The 12,820-nt window shown below is 40.6% G+C and overlaps 1 protein-coding gene and 1 long non-coding RNA gene across 4 annotated transcripts in view; one reads left to right on the plus strand and one right to left on the minus strand.

Moving 5' to 3' along the window:
• The window catches only part of LOC109981897 (uncharacterized), a 23,635-nt gene extending 14,533 nt beyond the window's left edge, over positions 1-9,102 (plus strand). Inside the window, exons 2-5 of one of the 2 annotated variants that reach the window (XR_010666994.1) lie at positions 3,282-3,372; positions 7,052-7,148; positions 7,835-8,016; positions 8,213-9,102. This is a non-coding gene — a long non-coding RNA (uncharacterized lncRNA). The remainder of the gene's footprint in view (positions 1-3,281; positions 3,373-7,051; positions 7,149-7,834; positions 8,017-8,212) is intronic. The other variant, XR_003808479.2, reaches the window with a different exon arrangement.
• add3b (adducin 3 (gamma) b) overlaps positions 1-11,773 on the minus strand; it is a 23,325-nt gene extending 11,552 nt beyond the window's left edge. The window contains exons 1-3 of one of the 2 annotated variants that reach the window (XM_020630882.3): positions 11,523-11,773; positions 2,691-2,928; positions 1,265-1,409 (exon numbers count right to left, since the gene is read on the minus strand). In XM_020630882.3, the coding sequence (XP_020486538.1) occupies positions 1,265-1,409; positions 2,691-2,891 (346 nt within the window). In that variant the 5' untranslated portion in view covers positions 2,892-2,928; positions 11,523-11,773. Of the gene's footprint in view, positions 1-1,264; positions 1,410-2,690; positions 2,929-3,746; positions 3,984-11,522 lie in introns of those variants that run through there. The other variant, XM_020630883.3, reaches the window with a different exon arrangement.
• Positions 11,774-12,820: the final 1,047 nt, after the last annotated feature.

The following is a 12,820-nucleotide window of genomic DNA, read 5'->3' on the forward strand; positions in this document are numbered from 1 at the left end:
TTTTACAGCCACTTTAGCTTTTTAAAAGAGCAAGTCTCCTGGTGTAGCTTCACAACCATTTCCTACAGTAATGTATACCAATACAAGCATTTCAGTTTCAGTCCAAGTTCCAGGGATGTGATTGACAAAGGACAAGAAAGCAGGACCCCCCCCCCCCCCCCACACACACACACCGACACACACCACAGACCATCAAATGATAAGAAAACAGACTCAATAGTAACCATTAATAGCTTAAACGATTTTTACATCAATGACAGATATTTTCATTGGACAAATATGAACTTTAATAGTTCTTGTGTTTCTGCACTGATTTAGCTCCTGACTGTGTAGAGTTAATTTGTAGTTCAGAATGAAGAATTATTTTTGTATGAAATGTAAACATAATCCAGAATTTGATTAATTTCTGTGACATGTGGTGATACAGGGAAAAGGGGACCTTAATATTGTTTCACTTAAATCTTGATTTGTAATAACAAACGTCTTGGGACATTCTCACAACAAGTGAACCTCATGTGAGAGAGCTTATACGTGACATATCAAAACAAAGAGGGAGCAGAGCAACATCAGCAGACACTGTCTGCACAAAACAAGGCATCAGTATTAGAAGGTTTATATTTGTGAGAGATTGCACCTCAATCAATGCATCTAAAGAGGAGGGTAACAGCAGACGTTTTGTCTCTTAATTTGATCATCTGCAGAGCATACAGACGATTTACGAAACATGAATGCAGTGCTGATTTTAGATGGTGGTCAGAAACAGAAACAGTAAGCTAATAGACTTAGGCGGTAGTAAATAATACAATATAGGGACAAATACAGTCTTTGTGCGGAAAACACTGTCATTAATAAATTACGTCTTGATCTTCCTACATTTCAGGGAAGAAGTTCAGGAATTCTGGATAAATGCGGAGGAATCACTACCCTGAAGTTTTTAAAATGTGATCTTCTTAGTTCCAGGATGCTCCATGACCTTTCCAGAAACATGAGGCAAAGAGGGTAAGCTAACATAATTAGAATTGCACATACTGCTCTAATTCATTGCCAAGACTGATCATGAGGGCTCCCGAATCGAAACACTGTCAAAAAGAATGCTGTAAACAACAGATTCAGAGTTGTTCAGTGTCACAAGAGTCTGAGAAGTCAGGCTCTGACAATGAACATATTCAGCCTGCATAATGTGAATAAGCAGAGTATACTCAGGCCTAAAGGGGATATATGGAGACATTCACACGCGATAACACTGAAACACACTGCCACTCACTGATGGGTGACGTCAAGGGTCCAGCTCCTCCCAAAGTGCTTGCCATGACCAGGTCAGCGATTTGTCTCAGAGCCAGGAGACCTGTGGGAGTGTTGCCCTTTGTCAGCTGGTCCTGAATCAGGCCTTCAAGCTCATCTTTAAACACCTGTAGACAAAAAAACAACACTCTTTTTTTCATAAAACGTGAGGTGAGGAGATAAGAAGGAACACAAACACCATCGTAAAGCTCCGTTAACCTTACACCTCTTTTATACCCAACCTAATCTTAACCTCATTCCAGCACCTACTCAGGATGTGTCAGGGAGAACGGCAGGCTCACAGACGTTTTCTTATTACCACTGTACACAAATCACAAAAGGCCTCTTAAAGGCTCTTTGTACTTCTGTGAAAAGGGGTTTACAAGAATCAGGGGGGACCGCATTAAACCTGACTATCAATTTTTGCCTTCAAGGGTAGACTGTGAATCTTGAAACAGCACTTTTTTTCCTGTGTGCTGAAGCTAAGCTCCAACATTCTGCTTCATCCGACCATGGTTCCCATGGTGATGAGATGAGCTCCACTTGTTGGGCCAGTTGTTATGCAATCGCAGATGAGTGTGGTCTCGACTTATTTCCATGCACTTCATTGGCATTACATGTTTATCGCAACTCCTTGTACTTCTTGAAACCAGACTGCACTGGTCTGTTTATCATTAATTCGGTTTATATTACACTGAGATTATATCTTCTATTATTTATTGGTGTTGAATGAAAGGGCAGGTTCCATCTAAAATAAACACTTTTGATTAATCTTTTATGCTAAAAATATCTGAAAATAGTGAAAAGGTGCTTATTGCAAGTTCAATTAGTCCTAATTTACACAGAGTGTACGTGTTTTAATACAAGTTAAGTTTGGTAGTATTTTTTAGTATTGCTCTTTCCTTTAGCTGAGACCTGAGTACCTAATATTGTTTGCTTTCATGTTCAATCATGCTCTGGAATGACAGTAAATCTCTTTGAATAAATACTTGATTTGTAACAATACTTATTCTGAAAGTTATTGCCAGTTTATTTGTTTTGATTGGCTTGTTTAGTTGTTTAATATGGTTAAATTGTCTAGTTTCTGAGAAATTTACTTTTGAAATGTAATAAAAACTGATACGACCACAAAGAGATAAACGCTGTTGGATATGGAGCTTGGTGAGGGTAATTTTTCTCCAGACAATGGCAACCGTATAAACTAAATTCACATATCATCCCATATCTTAAGTAGAGAAGAGTACATGAGATGACTTCCACCACATCAACGAGAAAAAGAGAGAATGCATTAAAGTCAGTCTTGCGTAAAGGTAAATTATTCTTCTGCAGCTCTAAAAGCTCTGTTTATTACTCATACACAGTGAACGCTTGTGTAGGAGTGCACTTATACAGAGCTGCAGGGTACATACCGGACTCTGCAGGATCTGGGTGACCCTCTTCTTCTGCTCCATCATGCTAAAGTCCTGCCTCAGGTCTGGGGACATGTTCCTGCTGCGGAGGTACTCGGGGTCACTGTCGTCCATGCGGTCAAAGTAGCGTTCCTTGGAGTCATTGCTGGACAGGGACAGGGTTAGAGACCCCGCCGTCTGTCTTACATCCACCAGACTCATGTTGTCACTGCACAGCCTCCCACTCGCCCTCTGGGATCTGTAAAGAGAGGATAAAACATCACAGCTTGTTTTGCATTCAGGCTGTCAAGGCAACAGGCGTTGATTTAACAGAGAAGATACTGCATGGGTGCAATGGTGACTCATGTAATTAGAGGGATGGGGCGAGGAGAACATTGTTATATGATTGATGCTGCCACACTGTTCATGTGCAAAGAGGATGAGTTATTCACAGCTGCTGCGACCACAATGCAGACATCTTTACAGAAGCAAATACAGTTTAACACCGTCATAAAGAATCTCTCAGCACACAGTCGTGACATCTCTCATTCTTATCGCCCTTTTCAGTCACTTAGTTGGTACTAAAAGTTCACTCTCTTTCTTTCTCCGCAGAGTGAGGCCAACTCAGAAGGTGTGACACAAGAAAGCAGCAACAGCCTCTACAAAGCCAGAAGCCATAAAGCTTTGTCAACAGTAAACAAAGGTAGGCCTCATGCAAATCAGCTAATTTGAATAGCAGTTAGCACCTTTTAGTTCTTTACAATGTGGGGGTTGAGGGGTGCAGCAGGGCACAGTGCTAGGACTACTTCACAAAAGGCCTGGAAATGAAATTGTTTCACTGAGCCAAAACAAGAACTCAACTTTTATTTCAATTTGAGCAAGAGGTGGTCACCCAGAACCGTGCTTGGAAAATGGCATCGAATTACATCTTGAAACCATTTTTTTTCCCCACTGAAAAACAAACGCGGGAGGAGGTTTATAATAGCCGAAGCAACTCTCTTTGAAGAGCCGAAACAAGCTCCACAAAGCGAACACACATCCAGCGAAGAAAAACTGTTATTGTAAGTTTAAATTTACCTGAAACAAAGTGTCCAGTTTGTGAATTAACTCCCCCCCCCCTCCCACGATGAGGTGTCGAGTTTTTTCTCCGAAGAGGGCTCCACAAAATGTGCATAAAAAGTATATCCGACTGTTATTCCCGTTTCGGATACATTTAGGAGAAGAAGGGAGAGCAGCTTGCAGGGCGCAACTTGATGCTGCTACAGTATCCAGACGGAGCAGACTGCCCGCTGCGAGTAAGTAGAGAGTTGAAGACGAGTGAAGAGTGGCTGCATGGAGGAGGATGTGGGTGTGTTTGTGTGGGAAAAAGGAAAAGTGACCATGTGACTTCACTCGTCCACCCACTAGGCCTTATTTATGCAGCGGGACAAAGGAACGGCCACTCAGGATCAGATCAGCTTTTTTTAGGCTCTTCTTTAAAACCACGCTGCAATATTCCCACACAAGCTTTGTAGTTTAGCGCCCTCATTACAATACCGCTGTATTCCTAATATCCCAGAAGGAACTTGTTAGTGTTGCTACAGTTTCTGTAGAAGATTTGAAGCCGATTCTGTGATTTAACTGGATTAATCTTCTTCCCGGAGCCTCTGTTATGTGTGAGTCATTAACTCCTGCCACTTTGTGTCATAAATAACCGAGGCTCCTGTGTTCCCACAGCCCCTCAGTGGAGGTTTACATCAAAGCTGTATGGCCCAGCTACACCAAAACAGAGCACTTCAAAGCCAGAACAAGTGCTCACTCAAAAAAGTACGAGCCTCTACCCGCCGAAGTTTTCCAACATATATATTTTCACAGAGAAAGCAATGGAATACAGATGCTTTCACAACTCACAAAGACGGTTTCTTATTCCTTAATTCCCATCACGCTGAATCAGACATCGACTCACCCTATTTGTGGTCCATTTAAGGTTTAAATCAAGTTATATGCACACCATACTGAACTGCATCGGTTTAAAATGCAATAAAAACAGCATCACAGAATGTGCTGGCTCTGCTCTTGTGATTATATAACAACACATACATTCATGTAATAGTAATAAAGTGATGATAACACCACTTAATGGAGGCTCTGGCTAGGTGGTTAAAGGAAACACGCTGCTCTTCCTCAAGTGCATTACATTTGTTCTCTTACGGCAAACGTGGAATAAGATCAAGATTAAACAAAATGCAAAGATGTGCAGATTTATCCTGGGTTAGAGTTAGAGCAGGGATTCCCCCCCCCCTCTATTTTCCAACCACCTCTCAACTTTTTTCTGCTTTGCTGGTCAGCTTCTCCAGAGAGTATTGCAGCAATATTAAGATGCATGCCATAATAGGTTAATGCAACTGAGGAATTTTGCTCAGCATGCTCTTGCCTGCCAACAGAGTTATTACACCTTTAATCATACACAATCAGATACACTCACAGAAATGTCTTGATTTGGGGAGTAAGCGAAAGAAGGATTGGATCACTAACTAATATAACAATTCCAGGAAACGGAGTGGAGTCTGGGAGGCGGGGCACATATGTAGACATATGGGTTGATGTAATGAAAAGCAGAACTTTCTCACTCCAGGGCTGTGTGACCCCCTGAAACCCTGCCTCCCTCTTTCTGGCACAGTTCCCGCACCGAAACCACACACAAGCTGAAATGTCTGCGGACACACACATACGTACAAAATACACACAGCACCCTCCCACCCACCGGCCCCAGCATTCTCCCTCACCATTTGAACTTTTCAGCAGGGGCAGTCTATCTTGGAAGGATTGACCAAATGTCAGGTGTTATTAGTTCAAGTCTCATTCACACAGACTGCCGCTGAGAGTCCACCGATAAAAGCACACCTTTGTCTTGTCACAAAACCTCCAAATGCAGATATGCATTTAGTGCCTGGATGAATAGGGGAGAAAAAGATGCAAAAGTAATGTAGAATATGGGAAAATAGTCATATCTTTTATGATTGGTTCAATCCAGACAAAACATGTCATTACACATATTCAAGCTATTTTGCCATCTTGGTTTTTACAGAGGCTAAGCCAAGACAATCTGGTGAATGATGAATAGCTATGATTGTAATATCAGGTCATAAGGAAGACCTACCGAGCAACATATTTAACTCTCCTGAAATTCTGATTGTGACTCTACCACCTATAATTCTACACCACAGTTGGTTGATATCCACAAGCTGTGTTGTGGAGGGTAGACTCACTGGTGAATATTAAAAGACCACTCCACTGCTCTACCATCAAACTCTTGGGTTAAAATAATAATAGTAAAATAACAATAACAATAATGATCAATTAGTCATTCCAGCAGAACCAGAATAATTTAATTAGTAAGGTATTGTGTATTTTCACTCAAACCTAGCATTCAAGACCTGGGTTGGATTGTTTCCCTGGTTCCCTGGGAACGCCAAAGCTAGTCTTTTTCCTGAACCTTACCAAACTGTGACCGTCTCATATGGTGTTTCCACACATGCACAAAAGTCCTGAAAACTTTCTAAAATGTTCAGGGTGATCTGTATGCGCTGATGACAAAAACAAGGAAAAACATAACAGGGTCAGGCTCTAGCGTCTACCAAAAACAAATCTATATTTACCCACAATGCAACTCCATTGCAGAGATCTGCTACCTCACCTTGACACCCCATATTGGTTTTTTTTTTTTAAACAAACATTTTGTCTTCTGGCCCAACTGCACTAACTCAGGTGAAATAACTTGGGGCATATCCCCTATTTATTTTTTTGATTTAATATGTATTAAACCTCATTGAGATTAAGTGTCTCAGAGTATCTCAGAAAGTCATTAGTCAAAGCATCTACAACCTGAAACATCTTCCTCCAACACCTTCAATCTACTTTTAAAAATATTTAATGAAACCAGCTCTATGTAGTTTAATACTAAGTTTTCTCATGTAGGCTATGTGTCTTACTTTCTATTGAAAACAGTTGATGTCAAAAATCTGTTGAGTTTTTACTTTGATAGAACGCTTCAAACAACAACAAAAGAAAATCACAACCAACTTTCTGTGAGAAATGTTCTTAAAGAAATCTGGAAGTTGTCAATTTATCATGCTACATGAGAAATGCATTTTGGAACCAGAGTTAATCCACAGTGAGGCCTGTGAGTGAAACACTGGTACAAAGAACTTTGAGTGACGCCTCGTTGTGGTTGAAAGCAGGCTGGTACGAAAGAAGGCAGAACATGTTGCACTGAAAAGCCGGGATCCATTAAAGCAACTTCTGACCTGTTGGTTCTCCATCTATCCTAGATAAATCTTTTCTCTGCTTTTCATTGCGAGGTTGATGATGACCCACAGGCTTTATCTGGTTTCTCTCAATAGGAAAAAGCTGCAGACGTCTTGTTCTTTGACAGATACATGATATAACGGACTGATCATTAGTAAGGAGGGATAGAGGAAGCTGTTGAAGACTCATAAGGTCTGCACTCTTTTTTTCACATTACAGGTATTACATTGTTGGGTGTGCATTACATGTAAAAATTGAATAACAAAAATATTCTGAGAATATTTACCAGTAAAAAGCAGGGCGGTTCAAGGCAATTCATGACTTCTCTTTCAATAAAACTGGATTAATTGAATAATATTTCTTTGGATAAACCCTAGTGATTTAATAATTCACTTTAGAAGTGTAAAGTTGGGGGACTTCTGAGAGTTGCATTAAAGGAAGAAAAAAAAAAAAAGAACCACTAGAGCTCCAGAGAAATGAACTTTTAGTTCCTTGCGTGGGACTTAGATCCTACAGTTCCCACAATGCAGCCTGATAACTTTATTCATCATGCCCTCTCTGTTTCTCCGACATGTTCATTTTTCAAACTCCACACCACCAGATTGAAATGCAGACTGTAAACTAGCCACGAAACCCAACCTGAGATAAGTCTGCTGACCTCACGGTGACATCATTAGGGATTTTTTTTGTTCAATTTGGTAAAAGCTCCGTAAAACCCCCCAAAAAATCATTATACAACTGTTTTCAAATTGACAGAAAAACAGCCCCTTGTGTGTCAAATTGGGGAATTTTACCCTTTTACACTTTTAATTTTATACTCTTTTTCTGTGATTTTATGAACCTACCTGTGTTTTAACCTTTCCCTTTTATTTTGATAGGACAAGACAGTCGGTGGCGTAGGAAATCAGGTCGAGAGAGAAAATGTGCCATGACATGTGGAGAAAGAAGCCACAGGCTGGACTTGAAGGCGACCCAACCGCTAGGCCAATCGCCCTTCAGGGACAAATAAAGTTGAAGTTGAAGGCCATCAGCACCCAAATGTAGACTGTTTCATTCTCAGGTCATTCATTATAATTTGGAGACATGATAACAGATGAATAGTTATATTGCTGTACTGCATCAAACCATAGGTGAAAATGTGTTAGTGTACTGGAATTTAAAGTAAGCATTACGTTACATCAAGTAACCTCTTTCTCAACTGTAAAAAATGTGTTACAATAAAAGATGCTGTTTGTTTTTTTCTCTGTCACATGCAGAGTCTCTACCTCAAGCTGACAGCAATGGTCTACATCAGCCCCTACTTTCAGATACTACAGATGTCACCTACACACTGCAGAGCAAGAACAATACATGCCAGAACCGACTTTCTCTTGCATTTTTGTTTTTGGGCACGATACAAAAAAAAATACCAGACCAGATCCTCTTTAGGATTTATTGGGGCCAGATAGATACATGTTTTTTCATGATTCATCTGTAGGGTTAAAAAATATAAAACAACTTTGTCTCACGTCTTCTTCACCAACAAGGTTACCATGGTAACTGGTACTTGTGCTGTCTCTCGTCTGAGGCTGAATTAGATAAAGAGTGTACCAGATTACATCCACTGTTGCAAACAAGAGGGTGTTATCTGCACAGTGCATGTCAAAGAAAAATAATTCAAACACTTTAGTTATCCCATATGTAAGAACAACATTTCTGCCTCTTTGCCTGATTGTTCTTCTGAGTAATTAGAGCACAAGCTAAAGGGTCATTGTATTCCTTCATTAGCCAAATCCATTTTGTGTTTATGACCAAGAAGATTGAGATCACAATTGTTTCCCCTCCAACTACAGACATCTTTGAAATATTGCCCATAATCCCTTTCAGAGTTTTGCCAGCCCACTCCCTGATAAACATATCTGAAAATGATTCTTGGGTAATTTCTCCTTTCATCAACTCCACCTGACTTTTGACTCCAAGTGCCAACTAAATAACACATTTATTTTCTGTTTCCACATCCAAATATTGAAAATGTAGATATTTCTGAATAATTCAAACAGTAATGGTCCCAACACAGCTGCACATGATCTGCCCTCAAACACCTGAATGTGATCATGGACTTTGAAGCGCTTTGGGCCACATTTTTACACTCATTAAAAATATTCAAACGGTGTAATGATCTTGACCCTATTAGACAATCTTTGATACTCCGTTGATCCTATCATGAAGTTTTATTTTTATAAATAAGTCAATATAATTCTGTTTAGTTATCCTGCTTGGTGTTTATGAATTCACTTGCTGACACATAGGACATTTGGACCAAGCATTGTGAAAAAACAGCTACATCAGTCAAACCCCTGGAAAATAGAGTTTGGCCTCCTATACTGCCAAAAGACAGTTATTTCTTATCAGCTGCTAGTGTTGTCATACTCGGAATTGGTCTTGGTCTCAAGACCACTTTTTGAAGGTCTGATCTCGGAATGGAGAGCATTTTTACTCGGTCTTGTCTTGGTCTCAGATTGGGCGGTTTTTAAATCAAGACCGGTCAAGACCACCTCTGATTTTCCATCATCGCTGTGATTAGAAGGAAATCGCCCCTTTCTAAAAGAACAAATAACTTCCATTCATTCATAATTGGATTTTTATCCCCCGGTTACATCCGCAACCTTCACATTGTTACATTCTAAGTGAGTCACATGCCCCCGGCACACTAGATGATGATTTGTCCGTGATATTTATGATCTCGGTCTTGCCCTGCCTTGGTCTCGGTCTTGACTCGGTCTTTATCCATAAATGTCTTGGTCTTGTCTCGGCCTCAGAGCACTCTGGTCTCGGGTATGTCTTGGTCTCCGTTAGTGTGGCCTTGTGTACAACACAGCAGGTATGCCAGTTATTGCATGATGATCCAAAATCATAGCTTTTTAACCCCCCAGATAATACACATTTCAGGTAAATTATTATTTGAAGGAGACAAATAAAAACAGAGCAGAGAGTCCCTATTAGTCAGAGCTGGCAAAATGTCAGCAATCCGTGTTAATTCACCACTAATATGTCTATTCTTTTAAAATCCTGCTGGTATCAGGGGGGCACTCAGTATTAGCTGATACAGAAGTCCTGGTATGAATATTTCTCGTGGAAAGGAAAAGAAATTGTGAAAAATGGTCTCTTTCCAAACAGAATCAAAGATTACTGAGCATACAGGCATGTGCTTCATCTCCTTGACATGAAGCAGGAGCTTCCCTGCTGCAGTTTTCCAGGAGTACTGTATCTTAACACACGTATTTGCATGAAGCCAGCCTTGCACACAAAGCTTTCAAATCAACCTGGCAGGGAAAGGTTGGGGAGAGGAGGAGAGAACTCGCACTAGAGAGTTTTTATTTCTGCTGCGGAACAATGCCATTGTTTTGATAGCTTCACACAGAATATATCACTCTGCGACTTGCTAAATTTGGGCCTGCTACCCTCCCACAGCAGGGTGGGTGGCAACAACAGAGCACACTTTGAACCTGGAACAATTTACATTGTTACAGTTGGATCGGTGCCTTTGCAGCATTCGGGTGTAGAACTGCATCAGCACACACGACACACTCTCTCACACACACTCACATACAGACCCTGCAGTTGAGTGGAGAGAGACAGAATTTGTTTACCTAAGTGGAGGAGCTGGATGCAGTCCTTACTGTGGTTGTTTTTGGATGGTGTCCATGTTGGAGATCTAGTGGTTGGTGTGTGGTTCACTCTAACTCAGGGCTGCGGCGGCGGTTTGGCTTACCAATCTCTTATATGTTGTCACATTGTAACTAACGCTTTAGTCAAATGAGGTGCTGATTTCAATTTAATTCAGCTATAAAACTCCTGTAAAACCACCGACCGTCAAGCAAAAATCCAATGTTTACCACTAACTAAAAAACTTCCAAATGTAGTGCAGTAAAAGAAATCCATTCATCATCAAGTTCATTTGGCGAGGAGCTGATGAAATCATAAAACTTAATCTCACGTCAAGCTCACCAAATGAAAACTGTGTTAAAATCTGAAGTGGAACGGTAACAATCCATTGCACGGGTAGAAAAAGGGTGTGGGTCAAGACCTGCCTTTTCAGTTTTATGGCTATCTATAACTCACATCAGCAGACACACATATTATGAAATCTTGTGCTTCCCCTGCCTCACATCTTAAGTCAACAAATGCTTGTTCAGGGTAATGTTTCTGCGGTGGGGGGGGGGGGCTTTAATTGAAAGCAGCTGTTTTAAGCCTCTGCAGCTGGAGTTAACAGCAGCTGTAGACGGGCTAGTTTAGCAATGAAGATCTACTACGAACTAGATGCTAAATTTAGAAAATAATCCAAAAGAAAAGAGGCAATCATTTTTTTTGGCAAGCATGCAGACTATTATCTGGACATATTTAACAATTAACCAAAAATGTGCAAGGAAAATGTTTTATTTTGAAACATTAAAGTGCCATTTATCTGCTGTATGGTGTTGAAAAATAATCTCCTGAAGCGCTTAAACCGACATATCACAAAATGAAGCAAAAGCCTTCTATAAGGTATAAAAAGGTTAAAAAAAATTAAAAAAGAATAGAACTTACAGCCTTGGTCTCTTTAGCACTTATCTTGTAGAAGAATTCTTCCAGTTCTACCTCAAACTCCCACGGTTCCACCAGTTACTAGCTGTTTACATTATCACTTTGAAGAGGGTCATCTGGTTCCCCAGAAGAGAGGGAACTGCTGCTTTGCCTCTGATCTCCTGAACTCCCTCGGCTCCTCTGTGACAGCGGCTGCCTTTTCTCACAGGAAGGCAAAGGAAACTTGTCAGAGGAGGTTCTGGAGTCCGTGCTTTCAGATAGGACTGGACTGGGCTGAAAGAATGGGAGGGACAATCTTCCACCCACAACATATATATATATATATAAATATGTATAAATATATACGCTTATATATCTGTCCTTGCTTTAATCCTGGCAAATTTCCCTGAATCACATTTGAATCAAAGCACTTCAAAAGTAGATATTTTAGTAGCTAACACTGAATGTTTTATTAAGCAAAAAAAACAAAACCTTGCAAATTTGTATCGAACCATAAAAGGAGCAACACTGCAGCAGACTCCTGCCAAGCATATTTTTCCTCTGCATATTGAGCGTGCTTCATGTTCTAAATTTTGCTGTCGAGGAGGACATTGCACACAGTGAATGCTTGCCCGCTATCACCTCCTCCCACATACTCACTCTTACAGTGAGCGAGTAGGATGTGCTGCTCTCCCTCTGTAATGCGCCACCTGAATACACCAGGCATCTACAGAGTACATACTGTGGATAAGATATATATGTAGGGTATTAGATGCGACAGCAGCAAATGACCATTTTGTCTCTGTTTAGCAACAATTGCACAATCACGAGGCCAGGCTGCAGTTTGTCTTATTGTATTAATACGTCTTTTGTTACCTTATTGTGCAGATCTCAGTTCATACAAGGCTCTTCTGTCACATCTATAATCGGACATCTATAATATCTATGGCCTTCATAAACACAAATGCTATTCATCTAATCAAAATCCATGTATTTAGGAGGGGATGCTAACAGGAAACTATCCACTATCCGTTTTATTTGAGTTGGCAGCATCTGACGAGTTAAATATAGAAGTTTCTCTGTTTTCCCACCCACAACGCTGTTGTTGTTTTCTTTGCACAGGCTGATAAAACACTCATTTCCTGAGCTCTCTGCAATCACTGAACCACACCCACAGGACGGCCCGGTCAAAGAGCACCACCCAGCGACGTCAAAGGTCACGGTAAGATGAAGACAAGTTATTAAAATAAACATCCAAATGGTGAGGCTCAGACACTTCCTCAATACTGGCATAACTCCGAGGAGTTATTGCATTTTCTGAA

The sequence above is a fragment of the Labrus bergylta genome, chromosome 10, assembly GCF_963930695.1.
Source record: "Labrus bergylta chromosome 10, fLabBer1.1, whole genome shotgun sequence".
NCBI lineage: Eukaryota > Metazoa > Chordata > Actinopteri > Labriformes > Labridae > Labrus > Labrus bergylta.